The sequence below is a fragment of the Stigmatopora nigra genome, chromosome 1 (assembly GCF_051989575.1).
Source record: "Stigmatopora nigra isolate UIUO_SnigA chromosome 1, RoL_Snig_1.1, whole genome shotgun sequence".
Classification (NCBI taxonomy): Eukaryota; Metazoa; Chordata; class Actinopteri; order Syngnathiformes; family Syngnathidae; genus Stigmatopora; species Stigmatopora nigra.
Window position 1 is genome coordinate 15,237,238 of NC_135508.1, and position 24,446 is coordinate 15,261,683.

General features: G+C 40.4%; 1 protein-coding gene across 5 annotated transcripts in view; it reads left to right on the plus strand.

Annotated features, from left to right (window-relative positions):
- Positions 1 to 557: 557 nt before the first annotated feature.
- LOC144196419 (adenylate cyclase type 6-like) overlaps positions 558 to 24,446 on the plus strand; it is a 42,190-nt gene continuing 18,301 nt past the window's right edge. For 2 of the 5 annotated variants that reach the window (XR_013326291.1, XM_077716587.1), the window contains exons 1-3: positions 558 to 751; positions 1,514 to 1,658; positions 2,789 to 3,683. Coding sequence is in view for 3 of the 5 variants with exons in the window: in XM_077716587.1 (XP_077572713.1) it covers positions 2,790 to 3,683 (894 nt within the window). In the remaining 2 variants the exon portion in view is untranslated. Of the gene's footprint in view, positions 894 to 1,513; positions 1,659 to 2,788; positions 3,684 to 24,446 lie in introns of all 5 variants that reach the window. The other 3 variants (XM_077716589.1, XM_077716588.1, XM_077716590.1) reach the window with 3 other exon arrangements.

Genomic DNA, 24,446 nt, shown 5'->3' on the forward strand with positions numbered 1-24,446 from the left:
GAGAGAGAGGGGGCAGAGAGAGAGGGGGCAGAGAGAGAGACAGAGAAAGCGAGAGAGAGAGAGAGAGAGAGAGAGAGAGAGAGAGAGAGAGAGAGAGAGAGAGAGAGCAAGAGAGAGAGAGACGGGTGATGGAGGAAGTGAGGGAGAGGATGGTGGGAGGTAGAGAAGGAGAGAGACACTGAGAGAGAAAGAGAGAGGGAGGAGGGAGAGAGAGGGAGAAAGAGAGAGGGAGAGAGTGTGTGCGAGAGAGAGAGAGAGAGAGAGAGAGAGAGAGAGAGAGAGAGAGAGAGAGAGAGAGAGAGAGAGAGAGAGAGAGAGAGAGAGAGAGAGAGAGAGATGGGGGGGGGGGAGAGTGAGAGAGGGAGGAGGCAGAGAGCGAGAGAGAGAGAGAGAGAGAGAGAGAGAGAGAGAGAGAGAGAGAGAGAGAGAGAGAGAGAGAGAGAGAGAGAGAGAGAGAGAGAGAGAGAGAGAGAGAGAGAGAGAGAGAGAGAGAGAGAGAGAGAGAGAGAGATGGGGGGGGGGAGAGTGAGAGAGGGAGGAGGCAGAGAGCGAGAGACGGAGGGGGAGAGAGAGTGGAGGAGGAGGAGGAGAAGACAGCAGGCAGCAAGCAGACTTCGGGTCGAAGCTCGTAGGCTCACACAGCTGCGGCTGCATCCGTATCAGTTTCCAGCGTCAACGTCGTGGGTCCCGGAGTCTCGGGACGCGAACCCGCCTCCAAAAAAATCAACCTCTCCAGAGAGCTACGTGCACGGTACGCATACCCGCCCCTCGTAGTCCAAGTAACAGCGGCTTGAGGAAAGTGCCGCTGATTGTGCACTTTCCATCTTCGGGTCCTAAGAGCCGCTGCGCGTCCGGGCGGGCAGTGCAGCACAGCACATCCCCGGACCGCTTTAGTAAGTTGCCCCGCGGAATGTTCGGCTCCAGCACTCGTGAGTGTGTGAGGGCGGCGTGCTGCATGTGCTGTCGAACGAACGAACGAGCGAGCGAGCAAGCGTCCTCTTATGTAATAACTGGCCGCCGCCACCATCGCTTGGCTGTTCCACTTAGTCATATATAGGAATAGCATGCCTTGTCCTATGGTTTGCACTCACGGGTTCTTTAGTTGATACCATGCATGACATAACTGGGAATGGGGCTCTTGTGCTGCTGATTGTGTTCCTATCATGTTTCTATTTGCCAGCCTCACGTGCACCTTCCACACGGTTCGTCCCCACCCGTCCAGAACACAGATATGCTTATAGTAGTATTAGGTTTGGAGGTCGGTGCATTTGAAGCTAGCTTTAGTAAGTGCTCCCAGGTTGAACATGAGCAATTGAGTATGGCAGGACAGCCCTTCATCTGTGATTGTTGCCTACTTACTACCAAAGAGGCCTTTGTTGTCAAATGGAGTACACCCATGCCAGAAGCAGGTTGTTGTGATAAATGACATTGTCCAGTGGACCGATGAGAGAGGAAAATCCGCCTGATCTGGATCTGCAGCTGATGTTGTGTGTGTTGTCTTTTTTCCATTCAGGAGACATGAAGGCCATCAGAGACAACAGTTGGTGTGCACGACTACGACATTAACACTGGAAGACGGCAGAACGCTGTCTGTTTTGTGGACACACACGTTGGTATGAACTAGGCCAAACAGCAAAGTGTTAAAACCTACCACACAGGTAAGTGTGCACATACAGTTTTTTTCATATTAATTGAACGCAAGTAAAAAAATAATATCAACCTGTAATGAAATGTTCAAGTAAAACTTTACTGGTGGTCCTGCGTGGGTTTTCTCTGCGTACTCGGTTTCCTCACAACTCTCAAAAATATGCAGGGTAACCTGGTTCTCATCTCATCTAATTTTCGGAACCGCTTTATCTTCATTTGGGTCGTGAGGGGTGCTGGAGCCAATCCCAGCTGTCTCTGGGCCAGAAGCTGGGGACACCCTGAATCGGTGGACAGCCGATTGCAGGGCACTAGGAGACGGACAACCATGCACACTCATACCTAAGAGCAATTTAGAGTGTCCAATCAGCCTACCATGCATGTTTTTGGAATGTGGGAGGAAACCACAGTACCCGCAGGAAACCCACGCAGGCCCGGGGAGAACATGCAACTTCTACACTGGTGGACCGTCCTGGACTTGAACCCAGTTCTCCAAAGCTGTGAGGCCCACGCGCTAACCACTCGCCCCACCGGGCCGCCCGGTAGGCTGGTTGATCACTCTTAATTGTGGTTAGGTATGAATGTGAGCATTAATGGCTATTGTCTGGCAACCAATTTAGGGTGCCTGCTGCCCACGGTTGGCTGTGATGGGCTCCAGTACCCCTACAACCTTTGCGTACGCCTGGCTACTAACCAATCTGCAAATACCTAGAAAAGCAGTATACTCTCAGTCTTTTGAAAATCATTGCAAATCCTCTTCAAAGAAAGAAACCATTCAGTCGAGATCCAAATGACTAAAACGCAAGATACAGTCTGAGAAATCTTTCAAGCCAGTTGACTGGTCTATTCAGCATAGAATGAGCGTTTGCTGATTAAGTGTAATTGGAAATCCATTCCGTCATGATACGAGGGTCCGTTTTTCATATAAACGGTCGGAAAAATCAGAATACGCAGTTAATCCTTTAATACTGGCTGAAATGAAGTCCAATAGTAGCATTGATGACTTGAACATTGAATCATGTTTTTCTTGGCTTAACTCTCAACTGTAACGTCTACACTACTATTGTGGAGTGTAGCCGTTTATTTGAGAACCACTTAGTTTGACCCCTACATTTGTCCTAATTGCCCCTCACCTTCTGTTTAGGATGTCGTGGGCCAGAGGACTCTTTGTGGGCAGAGTGGACGAACAAAAGGCACCTTGGGGAGAGCGCAATGGCAAAAAGAAGAAAGTCAAGTCCTCGCTTTGCACTTCTCGCTACATGAGCTGCCTCAGAGATCCCGAGGACCCGGATCCACCGAACGTAGCCCACCAGAATTACCACACCCGAGCAGACCCTAGCAAACGAAACTTAGACCTACGCGGATGGCAAGAAGACCATTATGGGAAAAAAACAGGAGAAGGTGTAGATCTGAGAATGAAAGCCATAGACATGGGTTTTGAGGATGGCGAAGCAAAAGGGAGGAAAGAGGAGGAGTTTGGGGATTCGGTGGAAAGGCAGTGCAAAACCATGAGTGCTGCCGGCTGCTGGATCCGCATGATGTGGGTTTTTCACTCCAAGAAGTTCCAGTCAACTAAACTGGAGCGTCTATACCAGCGCTATTTCTTCAGACTCAACCAGAGCTCTCTCACTATGCTCATGGGAGTTCTAATGGTGGTGTGCGGGGTGATGCTAGCTTTCCATTGCATTCAGCAGGCTCCGGATGTGGCCTATGTCTCTGTCCTCTGCGTTGTCATGGCACTCTTCCTTACTGTGATGGTGGTTTGCAACCGCAATGGCTTCCACCAGGACTACATGTGGATTGTGAACTACCTGGTGATCGGGGTGCTGATCGTAGTGCAGGTGTATGGGCTGATGATGGTGCATCCCAACAATGCATCAGAGGGCGTCTGGTGGACAGTCTTCTTCATCTACATCATTTACACGCTGCTACCTGTGCGAATGAGAGCTGCCGTGCTCAGCGGTGTCACACTGTCAGTCATCCATGCTTTGATGGCATGGCAACGCCCCCCAAACAACCACACTTTCATTTCGGAACTGGTAAGTCGGCGTTACAATTATAACTTGATTGCATTTATTGCGTTCTACCGCACAAAACAGTGAGTTCTAACACACTAATGTGACTTTACAAATGTACACGACTCACATAAATTTGGGGATAACTTTCAGTGCAATTTTATGCTGAACCTAATTTTCATTACAGTTTAGTATTTGATTTAGAATTACTTACATTTTTGCCTTTTTTAAATGTATAATGAATTTTTCATTTCCTCATCAATATTTTGGTGTTTTTTTATAACATTTTTTTTACAGTTTTGGCTAACACATTGAAATTATATATATATTTAAATCCATATTTAGGCAGCGCGGTGAATCAGTGGTCAGTGTGTCGGCCTCACAGTTCTGGGGTCGAGGGTTCAATCCCAGGTCGGTCCTCGCTGCGTGAAGTTTGCATGTTCTCCCTGGGCTTGTGTGGGTTTTCTTAGGGTACGTCAGTTTCCTCTAACATCCCAAAAATATGCAAAATGCCCATGAATGTTGAAGACCTGACACTGAAATAATTGCTGTTGATCTATTTGAGTTGGTGAAATCTAGAATGTGAAGTTAGAATGGCCATTAAGAACAGTGGAGGGTATTTTATACTAATATTGAAGGTACTGACTTGGTAATTGCAACTAGTAATGTGTTGTTTTCCAGTTGCACAGTTAGATTGTGTGACCATGAGATTGTCGTCAGGCCACCACCATGGTCCATCGTCATCACCATACAATGGAGCACAATGTTGTTACTGTACTCATTGGAGACGCCCTACTTTCTCTCTACGTCAATATAGGACAAACATTGTCCTGGGTTCTGGGCCACTATTGGCGTGTCAAAGGTGCTGAACCAAATGTCGTTGATTTGAAAGATGTTATCCACTTTTCCAGTGAGATTTTGGTTCCAATGTTAGACAAGATTTGCACTGCACCTTGCATATGTTTGCTGTGCCAAATAAATAATGATATATGATGGGAGAAAACAAATTTAGGTAAAGTTTAGACTACATACAAATCGTGGGAATAGAAATATAAAACAAAACATGATCACTTTAAGCAATATTTTTGATGTACAAAGAGAAGTAGTGAACAATTGACTTTTGTTTTATTCTGAATCTGGAATGGTTTAGTCTTATAGGGAGGTGCATTATCTTGAATTATATTCAGGTCCAAGAGCTATGAGTGTTTTTTAGGCCAACAATAAAGTAGTATCGGGAAGGTTGTGGCGCTTATCCTAGCTAACAATGTGCAGTAGACGGGCTACATCCTCAATTGGTTTCCAGCCAATCAAAGTAAAACAGAACATGCAAGGGTGTTTTTAGTGTTTCGGTTGTCCATGTGGTAGCTGCTGGCTCTTTTGTGGATATAGGGAATCTAGCTTGGTTAAAATGAAGATTGGGTGATCATGTTGTGGAAACAGAGCACATCTTTCATTCATTCATCTTCCATACCGCCCATCCTCGAAAGGTTTGCTGGAGCCTAACCCAGCCGTCTTTGGGCAAAAGGTAGACTACACCCTAGACTGGTCGCCAGTCAGCTTTAGGGCACACAGAGAGACAATCAGCACCCCCAATCATACCACTACCACCAGGAATTGAGCCCACGCCTGACCGCGCTAAAGTCATACAAATGAACCTCTACACCACGAGGCAGTTTTAATGGAGCGAGTTCCTTCTCATTTTGGGCCTATATTGTGATCACGCAGCTCTGTGCCATTCAGTTCACAATCCCCCGCTTAAGACAAGGGGGCCATTGTAGGCAAATGCAATAGGACTGAACTGGATTGTATGAGACCGGAGAATCAATTAACAAAACTGTGTTTCCTTCATACTTTTTTCACTGAAAAAAATTGACATTTCATTCATTCCATTATTCGTTCATTCATTCATATTCCGAACCACTTTATCCTCAATAGGGTCGTGGGGGTGCTGGAGCCTATCCCAGCTGACTCTGGGCTAGAGGCAGGGTACACCAAGAATCAATGGGCACAAGGAGACGGACAACCATGCACACCCACACATAGGGGCAATTAAGAGTGTCCAATCAGCCTACCATGCATGTTTTTGGAATGTGGGAGGAAACCGGAGTACCCCGAGGAAACCCACACAGGCTCATGGAGAACTTCCACATTTCAATAATTGCCAAATTTGGACAAATTCCAAATGTCCAAGATATATTTTTACTTCATTTTCATAGTCTCAAGGCTTGCAAAAGTAAAATCTACTTTCCACTGTAATCAGATTGGTTGTGTATCGAAGAGATAGATGATGGCAAGTAGTCATGTGAAGTGTTGTTACAGGATTTTGTTAGTAGATATTGGAACCAAAGCAGGGAGCAATGAAAACAGAGGAGGGCAGTGGGTGCAAACTAAAAAATGTTTATTCATCAAAAATACTAAAACAAAGTACAAAGTTTCAAAAACAACAGGGATAAACTTACTTTAGGAGGAAAACACAGCAAAATTCAGTTGCTGGTAGGAAGCAAAACTGACCAAAACCAAAAACAAAAGGGGGAGATTAAAGACAAGTAAAAGTTGTGGGAAGCAGGTTGGTTAACACAAACGAATAGCTGACAAGAGCAAGCAGAAAAGAAAACTTAATCAACTCAGAAGACAAGATAGTAGAAACAGGACACAGGAAGGAACTATCTAAATATAAACCAAACCAAAACACTGAACATATGTTAGTACCATAAAGGCATGATATCAGTGCTTTTATTTCAGTAATTTGACACTTGTTGCAAGGCGGTCGGTTGGACGAGCGGTTAAGGTATCGACCTCACAGTTTTGGGGTTGGTGGTTGAATCCCAAGTCAATCATTACTTTGTTGAGTTTGTATGTTCTCCTCGGGCTGTCTCCGGGTACTCCAGTTTTCTCCTATGTCCTAATAACATCGATCATACACTGGTTGAACACTCTAAATTGGAATGGTTGTCCGTCTCCTTGTGCCCTGCGATTGGCTGGCAACCGATTCAGGGTGCCGCCTGCCTGGTACCTATAGTTAAATGGGATAGGCACCAGCACCGCCCGCGACTTGAGGATAGGTGTTTCAGAAAATAATTGAATGGTACTTGTTGCTGTCTAAAATGCTAAATTAGGAGCCTCATCTGTCCGCCTAACATGACAGTCACTTGTTATCAAAAGCAGTCTGCGTTCTTCATACAGTCAGTGTAATGTCATTAGTGGTAAATAAAAAAATATCTGTGAGCGTTCAAGTCAATAATTTGATGATTCGTTTCCTGAGCTTTAAACAGCAAGATTTATTTCTGCAAATATTTATATACAGTGCAAAATGTCACTTGATATTGTACTTTATACTGACTTTTATCTTGATAAAAAAAGATCTGTGCTTTGGAATGAATTTATCTATGCATTCATTTTTAAGGGCGGCTCAGTGGAGCGAGTGGTTAGCACGTTGCCCCAAATCCAGGTCGGTCCATCTGTGTGGAGTTTGCATGTTGTCCTGGGCCTGTGTGGGTTTTCTCCGGGTATCCCAATTTCCTCCCACATTCCAAAGACATGCACGATAGGCTGATTGAAAACTCTAAATTCCCCGGTATGAATGTGATTGGTTGTCTGTCTCCTCATGACCTACGATTTGCTGTCCTTCACCTCTGGCCCGAAGTCAGCTAGGATAGGTTTTCATTCAGAAAATAAATGAATGATTCATTTTTGAAAATGCTTGTCCTAATTATGGCTAAAATAGCATTTGTGTAATGTCGTTGTCACTACAAAATTCCGTTTCTGGAGAGATTTTGTGGGATTGCTCTGCTGTTTTTTAAACTTCTGCAGGTAACTCCCTGTTAATTTTTGGATAACTTCAGGCACACTTTCTGTTCATTTCGATTCTCTTCCTGGTGTTAATTCTGGGTGACTTTCTGCTGATTTGATGTCTTTCAGTTGTTTCCGGTTTATTTTGAGTCTCGTCATTTTGATTTTGGAGCATTGACAGGTCTTGGATTTCTGGTTGCTTCCTTTTTATTACGGACCATTTGGGATCAGTTCTTGCAGATATTTGTTTAGATCTTGATTTGAAAAGTGCCAATTGATTTCCTTTTATATTTTGGTGAATCCTCGATCATCGATTGATCAGTGGCCACTTATGTTGAGGCCTTTGTAAGTCACTTTCTATGGATTTTGCATGACTATTGATTTGGGGCATTGTTCAGATCATTTCCTGTTGACAATAATTTTAGTTTTATTAATAACTCCTTGATGTGAAATATAGTTAAAAGTAGACCAAATGGAAGTTCTGCAAGAATAACAGTCTAGCAGAACAGATACATACTTGTACAGTACGGTGCTGTATTGTAGTGTAAAATTCTTCTTTTTTCCTACTCTGTGTATAATTGCTCTGCAGTTGAATGGTTTTCTTTACCGAGCATCGCTATGAAGCAACCCAGATGAGTGGGGAGCCACTGGGAATGAAACAATATTGACACAACTACGTTGGTTGAGTGAGCTTCCAGTATCTGTGTGGAGGGTTTCAGATCCGGCAGGCTGACAACACGCATACATATGCACATTTGTCTGTTACCTCCATGCTGACATGCCGGGTGACTTTTGTTGCACATCTGATGTGCAGCAACCAACACGCCCTCAGGCCATGACAGTACGTTCCACTTCCCCTGCGATCAATGATTGGGCATCAGCTTTGCACTGTTTAACAAGATCGGTGTTTTCTGTTGTGAGCTTAAAATAGATGTGGGAGGAAGGATAGCAACATTGTTTGGATGTGTTTATAACTTGGAAGATCTGTATTCAACATTTATATGCATGGATGACTATAAATGGCAATGCTGGGAAGTTACCAAGGACAACTACCTTGTGACTGTACTTAAATAGGTTTTCAGATAATGTCTTATATCTCAATATCAACTTGAATAGTTATATTTAGACTAGAAATCCACAGTGGTCGGGCAGTCTCAGGCAAATTCCAAACACTCTGCGTAGCATTCAAAAAATCCATATTGCATGACATCGTAGACATCAGATCTCATAGTTATGTTCTACTGCATTGTTAAAATATTCTTGTTACCTTTTACTTCGAAATGACCAGATTTCCTAGCGTGTAATCGCTAGTAACTTTGCTAGAAGAAACCCTCTTTAATTCATGTGACTAGAGGATGTATTTACTTAAGTCAATTAGTTGCAGCCCTCAGCAGTTTGTTGTTGCAAGGTAAAAAAGAAAAAAACTCACTCTTGGAATGCAGTCTTCTCAAAGCCTTTAAAGGCAGACCTTTTAAAGCAAATTTATACACGGATATTTGCTGTAGAAATGGTTTCCAATTAAATTTTGGTAAACAAATAGTTCCAGTGACAAACCAGCACAGGTATATTTTTTAGATTAGATTAGATAACTTTTTCGGGAAATTTCACTGTCACAGTAGCAACAGGGTGAGTATACAGCCACATTACAGGCTTTTTTGTTCGCCAGTTTGCAATGTGGCAAAGGATGGTCAAAAAGTTAAGATGAGGCAAAAAACAAACTATTGTTTAGTTTGTTGTGTGTATGTTTAGGTTTTATACTTTCATATTGTTAATGCTATTAGAAATTCATCATGCATGATTTACCTTGTGTTTCACTTTAACTGGACAATTTTGGTATCTCTAATTTTTACCTGTCTTTTTCATTCAAGTGTCAGTGCTTCTACTTCAATTCTGAGTGTAAAAACTTGAGCCACCACTGGCTTGTTTCTCCTATCAAAACAGCAGTAGTATCTCATTGTAAGCTCCATTTCACCAGGTATCCGTCTGTCTGGCTCCAGGCTACTTGCACTTTTGTGAATACAGAGGGAGTCCATTCAGTCTGTCACGGTCTCTGTATCACACACACATAACCTCACACAAACTTTGTGGCCTCTAACGTCATGTGGCCAGGCTCCCAGATCTGGGAAACTAGTGTTGTCCTTTTGGGACTTCATCTTCCTCCCAGCCTTCCCTTGTTTTTCCTTACTTGTATTTTCCCTGTGGAGAAGTCTATGCCGCACATAGAGCTGAGAAGATGTGAAAGTGATGACGGTCCGGACAAAAGTGTTTTTTGCGAGGGACCTCCTCAATGGAGCATGACGTCCCTGAGGGAGATGCGGGGGAGGGCGGGTTGTACTAGATTTAAAGGGTTTGACCAGAGTATGAATAATGTGGGCATGACTCACCTAACTTCAGAAGGGCTGGCAGTCTCTTTTGCCATTTTTTTAAATGTCATCTTTCAATAGATCCCTCTCAGACGGAGCAACCTTTCATTTCCAATGGAGATGACACTGAGCTCTCCACACTTTTGGCCACTTTGATGTCTCATTACTCGACTCCAAAAGGGCTCAGTAGGCATCGGCACAGATCTCTTATCTCATTTTCTGAACCGCTTTATCCTCACTAGGGTCGTGGGGGGTGCCAGAGCCCATCCTATATGACTTCGGGCCAGAGGCGGGGAATACCCTGAATTGGTAGCCAGCCAATCACAGATCAGCACAGATGAAAAAGACTATTTTTAACACTAATGAAGTTCACTTTCTAGAGCAGATATTCTGAGAAGGAAATTATGGCGTGTTGTCTTGTCGTTTGTATGTGACTGGTCAGACTAGAGCAATACGGTGATATAACTCGAGTGTTCTTGAAACGCGTTGTTCTGCCAGAATTCGCAGCCAATATCCACACAGGCAATCCAGAGATAGCAGGAAACACTGTAGCCGAAGTATTCCCGAGAGAGAAATGACATTAGTCCATATTGATAAAAAAAACGTAGCACTCCTGCAGCGACAACAGTTGGAGACCACCCAGCTGCTTCTTAATGATGACAAATAGAAGGCAATTTTTTTTTTGCGTGGGCCGCTCAGCAAAAAAATTGTAAAAACGTAATGTTTCATGATAGAACGGAAAAAAAATCTGATTGTCGGCACGTTGAAAAGAAACATTATTTTGTGAGCTTTTTAAAAAAAAAATTACCCACCTCCGTTTTAACCATTGCAGTGATCACTGGAGAGGGCATCCATTGAAAATGTATTATTAGCTTAACTCATTCACTGCCAGATCAGGTCGCTGAGCAAGTGTTGTGGCGGTGAGTAAATTGTGAAAATTGATATTTGTCGGATCATGTGATCGCTTCTAGTCCCTGACAGGTAAATTAAAAAGACATCTATTGCCTTCAATAGCAGCCAAATAGATAAGCTTTATGAGAAAAAAAACTCCTGGAGCAAAATACACAAGTGCCACACGAATTTGAATTCATGTCTTAATTGTTCCTTATTTTTTCAATATATTACTGCTCTAGGACATACGTTAATTCAAACTATATATACAGGAATATGAACATTTATGGCACTTGACACATCATTTCTTCTCTCCTTCAAATTAAACTTTTTGTGGCCAAGAGTGAATACGGATTTTGTGATCTTGATGACAAGGGATTGACATAGGGCAAATGACTGTCCTTCTACTCACTATAAGCACAAAGTGACACCTGTAGTTAGGATTTACCTTTGTTCTTCTGTTGGAATGAATATATCTATAAGAAAATAAATAACTAAATTAATAAATAACTTTTTTTGAATGTTGTTTTAAATTAGAACATCTATTGATGTCCCTATTTAGTGTAGGCAGAGATAATGGCTCTCTTTAGGAAACCAATACAATAATATGAATGAGTTTGTACACCCCAGTTATAGATTCACTGTTTAAGCAGAATACACACGCAGGCCACTGATCTTTTGAGCTTCCGTTCCCCCTTCAAAGCCCCAAAGCCATCAGTCTGACAGGGGATTATGAAATACATAAACATACATACCATACCAGATTAGATTGCCTTACAGGAGCCCACCTGTCTCTGCTGACAAATCTGGTGTCCCACTCTCTTTTGTTCTCATAGGCACCAGGCACATTTACATGATACCTCTATGGTTGCATGTGTTTTGAAATAATGTGTCTATTACCCTAAAATACTCTTATGTATGAACAGCTGCAGGCTTACACTTACAACATGTCTTACAAGGGATGATGATTCAAATCACCATTGTTTGAATTTGATCATTACCGCTGGCAAACATACAATGTTTGGCCTTTAATAGGTTAATTTTGGATCCCAAATCCCAAACATACTGGTATGTAGGGAAGGATCTATTGACAGACAGTTTAGGAATAGAGCCTGGTATCAAAAGTACATCAGGGCTTGGTGCTTGTTATTGTGTGTTGTTACAGCACAGGAGGAAAAACCTGTTCCTACACTAGATTGTCGCGGGGGCAAACGGATGCGGGACAGGTGGAAACTTACTGATCCCTGCTCTTAGCACTGGAAAGCAACAAAGCAATCAGGGAAATGTCACAGACCTATTACACTGTAGTCCTGGATAATTCACCCAAGTAATGGATGTAATAACTACTGGCTAGCTGAGATGATAGAGAGTACCAATCATGAATAGCCACAACATTATCAGATTCTTGTTTTCAAATAGGCGGCCCGGTGCGCAAGTAGTTTGTGCGTCAGTTTCGCAGTTCTGGAGCCAATGCTTCTTTCTGGGCTTGCTTGGGTTTTCTACGGGTACTCTTGCTTCCTCCCAGATTACAAAAACATGCATAGCAGGGTGGTTGAACACTTTAAAATGCACCAGTTGTGAGTATGACAGTGAATGACTGTCCGTCTCCTTATGAGTGATCTGCCTAGTTAGTAGGAATAGGCTCCAGCACCCCCATGACTCTTGTGAGGATAAGCAGTTCATAAAATGAATGAATGTTTTTAAATAATAAATTATAGGGAGATTTTCAAAACAAATCTCTTTTTCACCTGATCGTATTACAGAGGTAAAATGATCTATGTGGTGTCTTACAAGTTCAATCCGTTAATCGCAGTTTTGTGCTAAATTGTTTGGAACAAAAAAAACGGACTCACAACGGTAATCGAGGACCGGTTTGGGGACCCCTGCTCTATTTGATTAGAAGAACTGAGGAAAAAAAATACAACCAGAGACAATAGGCATTGCTGACGAGGTGTAAATCACTATCTGTGCACTCAATACCTTTGGCTTCAGGGGCTTCACTGAAACTATGGCAGAACATCCATCCTTCGAAAAAAGAAATCTGTCAAGAAATCCGTCGACAAATTGGCATAAGACCTAGCAAACAGAAGTTGAAAAAGACCACAGGCAACTGAGTGGATTCAGAAGTGATACTTATTGAGTGACTTTTGTTCTTGACAAGTGCATTTATCACTTTTTTTATTTTAAATTGATTGTCTATCCCTCCCAAAGGTTTGTTGCTTCTTTTCAGTGATATTATTTGTGCTATTTTGGTCAGTCTCACTATGTGACTATCTTGACTAAAGAGTTCACCCTTACATGTAATACAAATAGTCATGTTTAAGTATTACATTAAGCTACTGCATAAGAGTCACCTCGTGCCCCACAATGGGCTGGCCACCAATACAGGGTGTACCCCGCTTGACCTGGGTTCAAAACCAGGTTTGGAGTATGCATGTTCTACCCAGGCCTGTGTGGGTTTTCTCTGCATACTCCAGTTTCCTCCTACATTCCAAAGACATGCATGGTAGGCTGATTGGACACTCTAAATTGCCCCTAGGTATGAGTGTGAATGTTTTTTTGTTTCCTTGTGCCCTGCGATTGGCTGGCCAACAATTCACAGTGTCCTCTGGCCCGATGTCAGCTGGGATAGGCTCCAGCAAGAACCCCCCACCACCCCGTAATCCTATTGAAGATAAAGCGGTTCACAAAATGAGATGAGACATAGCGCGCATCCTTGAAAGGGTTGTGGGTGTTGCTTGAGCCTAACCCAGCTGATTTGGGGCGAAAGGCTGAATACACCCTAGTCTGGTCGCCTGTCAGCCGTAGGGTACACAGAGACGAACAACCATCCATACTCACAGTTATACTGCCACCAGCGGGAATTGAGCCCATGACTGACCCCAGCGAAGTCAGGCGAGTGAACCTCTACACCACAAGGCGGCTTAACAAAATCATTATTTAATAAAATTTTAATGAAGATAATATCAATGTGATTCATTCATCTTCCATACCACGTTGGGTCATGAGGGGTGCTGAAGCCTATCCCAGCTAACCATGTGCCTGAGGTGGGGAACATATTGGTTGCCAGCCAATCACAGGGAACCATCACACGTACCACCACAAACTGCTTGCACTGAAGTCAAGCGTAAGAATTAATAAAATTAAATTAATATGAATTAAACCAGAAACACATTCCGTTTTATACTGCCATGCATTTAAAATTGATTGGACATCTAGCGCCGTCATTGGAGAAGCCACTGAGCTAAATGAAGGCCCTATATATTTTTCATGTTGAAAGATGATTCGTGTTTATGTAATTTTACAATATGAGTACATTTGCCACACCTGATATTCTACTACAACTATGGCATAGATGACACCCACAAGTGTGGACGGAAGCATAAAGGATCAGTCATGAATTCAATATTACTCTTAAAACATGTCAACAAGAAGAAAATTAATAGCATGGCTAATAATAGCTGAGTGACTGCGATCTTAGCATAGCAGCTCATGGTTTACTAACCACTTGACTCTCTGTGAAAGTAAATAATGGCTGAAGTGCAATGGCCGACAGCCAACCAGCCAACACAAATATATTTGGAATCCATTAGTGGTGTTAAATGTTGATCGGCGTGGTATGCTCATCCACAGCCTTTTATGGCCAGTTGTTTCGTTGTGAAGGTGAATTGCTCTGTTTTAAAATTCAGCATCAACACAAGACCGTGGTTCTATTTGTCTTGCTGGCTAGATTCCCCTCCCTTTTCATGATCAGTTGCATAGTTAAACAGGCAACAGCAAGTGCAATGGCAAGAAAAGGAATAGTCGCGACCGTGTTGTAATTGACAAACATGCTCGGCTTCACTGTGCAAACACGGAACAATGTCCTGCTGGTCAAAAGCCACGTGCGCACGAACACACACGCAGATCTAGTGGTGGGGAGTAACCAAGTACAAATACTTAGTTTTTGCACTGAAGCAACATTTTGTTTGTCTTTTGCATTTGTTTTCTAACGAATTTGAAGTTTAACCCTCGACAGTTAGAAACAGGGATCTGAAATTCAATGTCAGATTGTGTTACTCTCGATGATGGCAGGATGCAAAAAATTTCAACCATGTTTTGTCAAAATGCCTCTGAGACCCTATTCAACCAGCACATTGTCATATTGTCTATGAGTAAGCATGAGTCATTCCATTCGCATTAACAAGGCCCTCGTCTCATGATTCATCTCGCTTATTGAGGAGAAGTCACAGGATCCTCTGTCTCAATTGAAGAAGCCTCACAAAGAATCACATGGTGCCTCTTCATCAATTACCTCCCTCTCTCACCATTGCTGTAATACGAGAATGTTTAGGCTAAAAAAAATATGTTCAGTGAAATCTGTTTATTAAGGTGAATGTCTGACACCAACCCTCATTAGGTGGAAATCCATGATACAGTATTTGAATACCATACGAAAAGAAAAACACTCATTGAAATAGTTTTATGTCTCCTCCTGTATGCTTCAAACATGCTATAACTTCCTGAAGTTCCGTTCTCGCTCTCCCGGTCCACGTTTATCTAATGACATTATTCAAATTAAAGCCATTTTTTTTAACTTTGGAAAATATCCGTTTGCAGGGTTGTAACTTAGTAGGCAAGTTAATTTTGCATGACAATGTCATTTCGCGTAGACAGGATGATGACAGCAACCGTAACATTTCCACATTCTCGTCAAATTTTATCCTTTTGGCCTAGTCTTTAAGTCACAGATTTACTCCTTATTCGGATATTATTAATTTTTCATTTTTTTTTGCTTTCTCACAGGTGTAAGGATACGTCATTGCCTTCTCACAGGCGTAGGGATACGCTATCGATTTCACCAATGATGATTGGCTAGTGATAGAGTGGACTAGCCACAGCTACCAAACTGTATCTGGAGCAAGCTGCAAAAGCAAATATATTCTTGTGTTGGTTGCTAGCCAATCACAGGCCACAATGAAACAGAACAACTTACGCTCACTATCACACTGTCACCGAGTTTGAACCGAACCATACCACCCGCTTCGAAGTCAGGCGGAAAAAACACTCCCGTGGTTGTTTATATCAGATTATTTGTTTAGATAATTCAGGTAAACAGAAAATGGGTTGAGAGGACAGAGAGAGAGAGAAAAAACAGGGATTAGTGTTGCAAAAACATAATTTAATACATCCATCCATTTTTAAACCGGCCATGTTTACAGGTGATTTAATACATATACCTCTACTTAGAATGTCTTAGATGTTTTTTCCATACAGAATATTCTGGTTACGAAAATCCTTGGGTAGTATGGCAAGACCCTATCTTAAGACTTACTCCAAGTTTGTCCTTTGGTCATACAAAAATTCCAAAATTGCATTGCCGAATTAAAAGATTATATTCGCAAACCTTTTCAAAAAGCTTAAAAGTTCTCACACCCTTCACACAGGCTATTTAACAAAGCAAAATCATGTAGCACTTTACAACATAAATTATATATATATATATATATATATATATATATATATATATATATATATATATATATATATATATATATATATATATATATATATATATATATATATATATATATATATATATATATATATATATATATATATATATATATATATATATATATATATATATATATATATATATATATATATTTTTTTTTTTTTTTTTTTTTTTTTAAAGATTGGTTTTGCAGCCATTCTTAGTCAAAGCACTTTGATGTTTAATTTGTTGTTCTTCTGGTCACAGTATTGATTTGTATGCTTTGGATACCAGTATGAGTAAATATTGTGAACGAATGGGGGCGGGGACGAGAGCCGAAAAGGGAGTTGCCAGGACAGTGAGTGTTATCTGATGCTTGTGAAACATAACTCTTGTGTTTTCAGACAGAGCTGCACTTGGCCGATGTGCTCTCATTTATTGAAATTGAATCATCTCATTTAGAGGAGCCCCGTATACATGATATTGTCCAAAGGTCTAAATGTACTTTGAGCCTCTTCTAGTTAAATGTTGGCCTTCAGTTCTTATTGTATATTGTACTTGAAAGGAGAAGGAATTCCTGGAGGTTTAGCTCATCATTGCAGAGTTTAAGGTCTGGAATCCGTCACATAGTTGAGATGAGTGAGAAGAGCTAACAGAGAAGTGAAAATAGGAGTAATTGCTCCATTAGATGACTAATTAAGAAAGTTGGGTTCCAGTTGCAACTGCAGCCTACCTTGTTCAAACATCTCCCCCACTCAGTTTTATATCCAGCTAAACTTTCACACAACTGAGACAAATGTATAAGTGTGCACTCTCACATGAGATTTAAATCATTCAATGATACATTTAGTACTTTGAGCATTTCTCGTATGTGTCCCAAGATGACACTATAGTAGTTCCCCTTAGAGATCCATTACATTGGAATACCTTCATTCCAGAGTCCAAACGGACAACATTATAAAACGTTTATTTGAACAAGCAATGTTTTTGCTCGCATTATTACCGCCTAATCAGCTAAAACAATAAAAGATTGTTTTTGCTCCTCAAAAGGAATGAGTAGGGGGTTACAGGGAATATTCTTTTAAAAAAGACATGCAAGTACTACTACTTAGGAGAATTGTTAAAACTATATATAACAGAAATACAACTAACCTGTACCTAAACAATCAATATTAAACATTTAAATGCAATACCATGGCAGCCCAGTGATGCGAGTGGTTAGCGTGTTGGCCTCACAGCTCTGGGTTACTTGGGTCAAATCCAGGCCATGTCCACCTGTATGGGTTTTTTCTGGGTACTCTGGCTTTCGCCCACATTCCAAAAAACATACATAGTAAGCATATATATACACCCTCTTCCTTCTCTCTCTCTCTCTCTCTCTCTCTCTCTCTCTCTCTCTCTCTCTCTATATATATATATATATATATATATATATATATATATATATATATATATATATATATATATATATATATATATATATATATATATATATATATATATACATATATATATATATATACATATATACATATATACTATATATACTATATATATGGAAAAAAATATGTGACTTATGGTCCCATGAAGTGTATGGATTTCTTTCTTCTTCGTGATCTTAAAGATTTTCACCGATTGTGGGATGGGGGTGGAGAGACATTATCAAATTTTCCCATGATAAATGGCGGTTTACTGTAAAGTGCAAGCTTGAATTGATATCATGCCTTGCCCATTTTTACCCAAGCGAAGTGGCCTCTGTGTCTGGGTCTGTGGCTCACTTGGTTGCATGAGACTAATTTTAGTTTGGCCTGTGCTATGTGGCAAAAACAGAGCTGCACTTCCAGATGAGAGGGACAGGCACGCCCACCCCTCAACTACTTTTATGTCTGCTTTCTTGTGTTGACAATTACACATTATGGGAAGCCTACAATTAATGGGCTACAAAGTGGCATGTTTCCGCTCCATTCTTACCAATCTGTTAGCATGTCATCTGTTCAAACTTTGATGCTTGTCTTTGACAGACATTGGAAACTTTCCTTATAAGGGTGCTAAAATACCACTGGGGATTGTGTGAATTTTAATACACTTTATTAGGGCATGAGAAACAAGCAATGGGAAATGAAATGTCTGTGTTTATTATTATTTTTACAAATAAATGAATGGCATTTTGACGGCCTGAGCATGCCAGGAAACTCACCAAAGTGCATCTATAGTGGTGAAAAAACATACCAGTACTGTCGTACCTCTACTTCCAAAATTAATTGGTTCCAGAACTCTTTTTCTAACTTGGATTTCTCATAAGTAGTGCAGTACTCAATATGTATATTCTGTAATTTTTTCCACATTCCTCCAAAAACTACCAACCAAAGGCTTTAAAAATTATCAGTGTCCCACTTTTATATATATGAAAGATGTGAGAAACAGACAAAAATGAAAGAAAATTATAAGAAAACCATGTATTATTTATTTGTACAGTACAGTAACATTAGCACACAAACATATGCCCATGAACACACATCTAAATCATTTCTAATTATGAATTCAAAACAACTTAACATTAAATAGAACTCCAATGGACTAAGTCTCTCCATCTCATCGAGGCCATGCCAAGCTTTAAATGATTCCTTCTGCTTCAATAGTGTAGCGATGCTAGTAGATGGGTTATGACTCTGGCTATATTCCCTTGCATTATCAGTCAACCGCACACCACTTTCGTATCTTCTGTTTATCGATGAATAACAGGTTGCTTAGTCATTTCGTACCAATGATTTTAAATAAGGAACTCCGTGATGACAAACGACGGTCAAAAGAGAGTTGTTGTTGTGAGAGGCTCCAAGTCGAGGTAAAGCAGACCTCAATGTTACCAGGACAATTTCAAAATAAAATGACGGATACAGGAGATGCCTTTACATTTTAAGGGATTTTCTAACTTGGATCTTGCTTTCTTGTGTTGAGGCTGTAATTTGCATATCAAAGGGTTTTGTAACTTGAAAATTTTAGAGCCATTAGTAGGTAGCGGTAAGAATAATAGTCCCTCTATTTTTTCATATTACTGGACATACAGACAACCTCTAAGCACACAGAACCACTGTGAACAACATAAGAAATGCTCGCTATGGCCACACACCAGTATAGTAGATAAAGCGGTTCAGAAAATGAGAGAGAGAAATAACGATATATAAAGCATCCTAATAATTGGCACTAGAATTTGCACAAATCTGACTTAAATCTTACCACCTTTTTACAAGTGTCCTTCTCACAGACCTTTTCCACAAGAGTCTTTACTAAACACACTCTATGATGAACTAAATATTTGTGCTCTGTATTTATATTTCCTGGACTCTTTATTAGATCTTTGATCTCACAACTCATCTACAATGATAATTCATCAATGCAGTTAGAAAGTTATCTATTTTGAATTTTTATGCCTTGGGTGGCTAAAGTTTCAAACTAACATCACAAACATGTTAATTTTGTGTGTGGGTGATGTATTTTCCAATAGGGAATTATTTTTAAATAAATAATACTGCCATTGCCTTCACATGCGTTTTTAATTAATTTATCAGTCTGTGTATATGTTGTAAAAGAAAACCAATCAGATAAATGGATGGAACCTTTGACATATTGTCAATATGTTTTGTTGAAAAACTTTGAAGCCTGTTGTATGGCACTAAGGGCTATGTGTCATGTAAACTTCTTCAAATGATTTACATTATTCCATGATAAAAGTAATACATAAATATTTCCTCCCGATGATGGCGTTGTCTGCTGTGCAACTTTAGGAGACATAAAGGATTTGGTGTGTTTGTCAAGGCAACTTGACTGTTTTCCCTTCATTTGTTCTTCTAAAATCTTTGCAGCACCTTAGGCACACCTTATAAGCCAATGTTTGGAAAGGAGTTGAGCCAATAGTCTGAGAGCAAAGGAACGCAGTTGAAATCCTTAAAGATGTAATCTGAGGTAACAAGTTTACTGTGAACTCTCCTGTTATAGTGCCACTCTCGAAAATGCTTGCTATTGAAAAATATCTTTTTTTCCACTCATTCATTTTCCATACATGGTAGCACCCCCATAACCCTTGTGAGGATAAGCGGTATGTGAAATAAATGAATGGACATGTCAAATCCAATTAGGCCTAAATGTGTGTTCTTTGGTGGCTCTTTAGGACATGACATGTAAAACAAAAAAAAATGGACGTTAAGAGTAGCCGTGGTGGCCCAGCGCCCAAATGGTTAGCGCGTCACCCTCACGTTTCTGGGGGAGAGGGTTCGATCCCAGGTGGGTCCTCACTGTGTATAGTTTGCATGTTTTCCCTGAGCTTGGATAGGTTTTCACCAGGTACTCTGCTTTCCTCCAAAATCTGAAAAAACATGCAGTGTTGGCTGGTTGAACACTCTAAATGGCCCCTAGGTATGAGTGTGAATGGTTGTTCTTCTCGTTGTGCCCTGCGATTGGCTGGCCACCAATTCAGGGTGCCTAAAGTCAGCAGGAACAAGCTACAGCAACCCCTGTGACCCTTGTGAGGATAACCATTTCAGAAAATATATGTAATTATGTAGGCATCGACCAATCGAGGGTATAGTCTATGTTTTTCCTTAAGTCAGTTACCGACGATGTGAGGTACAGAAGGTGAATGGATGGGTTTTTAGAGTCCCTCTGGGTGATTCTGAACCAAAAGATATTCATTTCACTTTGTTTTTCCAAATGTAGTGCCCGCACCAAAACTACAGCAGTTGATGCTTTCAACAAAAAGTACAAGAACCATAACAAAGTGAATGAACTTCTGAGCCCCGTACCTGGGCAGTGCAAAAATGCTCAAGTTAAGTACAGATACTTTAAAAATCTACTAAAACAGTGAAGCGTTAGTATTTGTATTTTGGTTCCCCCACTACGGATGGGCAAGTGCAAGTAGACAGGCGTGCTAACCTTGTTTGCGCTTTGCCAGAGTTCAGAGCCATCTGTGTAGGATCAATGACATCAAATTAGATCAGTTATTGAATTAAAAACACCGTTGGCCAAGCCCAAATTGAGTGTCTATGGTACACAAATTCAATATGGCAGTAGGATCATAACCGCTTAGCCCGTTGTGTAAAGAACTGACAACAAACGGCATGAAGGAGACAATGTGAATAGTCCCGAACAGACCACATTGGTAATTCACCGTCCCCTACTTTTATACATCACAAACAGAATCTAATACAGTGCAAAACTCACAAATTAAGGTCATTTGTGGTGTTTTCCTCAAAAACCCTCTCACACTATTCAGCTAAAGTGATCAAAACCGTAAAATAAACTATCAATACAGTTGAACACACTTAAAACAGTAGTCACTGTAGATATTATTTTCTTTCTTCTTAACAAAAACCTGTTAAAATTGGCAGTAGTCTGTGAATCAGGAAGAATTTAGTTCAGTGGCAAAATAAATGAAGCACTAGAGGAGGCACATTGAATACCATTATTCATTTCCTGGGCCAGTAAAAGACTGCCTACTGTTTGGGTTATGTTTTGGAATAAACAGTGGAATTAGCCAGCCGTCTTTCTTCTGTTAATGAAAGCTGTCACATGCTCTCGCTCTTGTTGTGGCAACAAGTGTGTGTGCGTCTACAGTGTAAATATTCACCCACAATAATTCCCAAGATTTCTTTTCATCCTGTGTTTAACATCATCTGGTTACTATTTCATTGGCATCTTTTCCAAGGGCGAATGTGCGTGCATGAGTATTACCCTAAACTCCCTCTTTACGCTGTCATCAAACACATGCACGCATGCAAGTGTGCGCTCACATTGGTTCAGTCATCCAACCTTTTTCCCGAGGTGTGTATGAATGCCATTTCGTTATTCTTCAAGCGTTAGCATACATTTTACATTGAATGAAGACACGAGTAGACTACGCATGATAACTGCTTTTTTCCCCCTCTTATTTCTTTATTATTATTATTATTATTTAATCATTTTGGCCTTTGGTTAAAGGATTTTTGCTTGTAACGTTCATGCCTATCCAACAGAAAAATCGGAATCAACTAAAAAAATATATTAAATCTAAACTTGTTCTCAGCTTCCTTTATGAAGGCCCTAAACTGAATGTATGACTACATAATATAGGTGACTTGACTTGGGACTTTGGACTCAAGTTATCACCGGATCCGACATGAAATTATCTGTGACTTTGAAGTTAACTTATCATGTCTTTGTGGCCTAAGTTGCAAAAATTGACTAACTGTGGATTTTACTGGAAGTTTCCATAGCCTTGGTCAAAGGTTTAGAGACTCTTTCCCGTTCACAATGGTCAAAAGTCTCAGAACCTATAACCACAATTGTAGGTTTATACTCAAGACTTCCTGAGACTCGCCCTTTCACCACTTCACCCAAAACAATTTGTCATTTTCAACGTAGATATTTCCACGTTAGAACATTGTATTCATCATTTTCTGTTGATCTTAAGCCACTTCCTATTCCATTAGGAAAATTCCTGGGTCATTTCCTGTTCTGTGACCCAAAATGAACAGGAGGTGATCTTTATGGCCAAAGATGAACAAGAAGCCATCCATAAATTCTCTAAAATCAACAGGAAGGGACAAAAAAATTAACAGGAAACTACAAAAACAAATTTAACGCATAGTTGCCATTGATGTTCACTACTGTGTCTACTAATGATAAACTCATTGAAAGAAATTCACACCAGAATGAGGAACATAGCTTGATTTTCAGTTTATTAGCTGTACTGTAGAATAATGTCAAATGATTTCTTGACCCATTTATCAATATTTTCTGTGTCGCCATAATGTGAGGCAATCATTATTGTGAGCATTGTATTGTAAATTGTATCAGATCGCGAGGTACCCAGAGATTCCCTCCCCTAGTGTATCTTTACTTCGTAACCTGTTTTATTTAGAAAATTGACTGTGTACTGTTAAATATAGTTTGTATTTCTGAGAGGTTTTTCGCTACAGCAAGTGGAAAATAGTATAATTAATCTAGGTACCTCCCAATACCATACACTGTAATACAAGGATCATCTCCCAATAGGGCAGTACAACAATGATGGACACATGTAGCAGGAATTCAATCTACAATATTTTACGAAACATCTATATATTTGAAAAACAGGCTATTTCTACATTAAAAATATAATTATAATGTCTCTTCCTTTACTATCGTTGACAATCTGTCAAAAGCTTTTGTCTTCCTCGCAGACTTTGATAATATTTTAATGGAAGAGTCATGTAAACAAATGAGTTTCTACTGGAAAATGATAGCCGTACAATTTATTTAAACTTGTAAGAGGGGCTTTAAATTCCTACTTTAAGTGCCATTGGGGTCAATTCATTTTGAATGGCAAGCTTCGTTATGACTGTCTTTATTGAGAGGATACTGCGTAGGGAGGTGATCCACCTAATATTCATTCATTCTATCCTTATCCTAGAAAGGGTGGCGGGAGTTGCTGGAGCCTATCCTAGTTAAGTATGGGCACCAGGCAGGTGACACCCTGACTTGGTGGCCAGCCAATCGAGCGCAGATACACCTAATAATGAGTAGGATTGTAACAAGGAAGATAAAACAGATAAGGGTATACCAGGAGGAAAAAAAACATAAGCATGCAAGCACAATCTGTTTGTATGGTGCTTTACATATTGAGTGGAAAAGTGGTTTCCTTGAAAGAAATGGCAAACATTTCACCCATTCATTCCGAAATGACGAAGGACTGCATTTATTCTACAACTACCCATTGATAAAGCATGCTTTGAAGAAAGGCAAAATTCCAGTCATCATATTGCAGGAAACATGACAAAATCATGTACATCCATTAATAGCAATGATGGAAATCAATTTTTGGGGCATTCTGATTACAGCAACAAAGGATACCCATTGTTATATCGAACCTATAAGGATAGTCTGAACTCTGACATGTCTTCTCTCATTATACACGATATAATCTTTAGAGGAAACGCTTAGTGCTATGGTCATGGGTCAAGTGACTTTCCCAGGCTGTAGTGTGTTTCTGAGCGTGGAATGGACACTGTGTGTGTGTTTGTCTATTGTACAAAGAAGGTCCACAATATTAGCTCTGTTTCAGATGCTTAGCCATATAAAACAATTCATATCCTCTATTAAAATATATCAAACGAGCGGTTACCAAGAGCCAATCTTTGGCTGTTTTTTTAATCGGATGCAAGACACTATAATTGGTGTAACTCCCTGAAAACTGTAACAATTGACTCAATTCACATCATAGTTGCAGTGATTGGATGAACCCGTATGTTTTCGAGT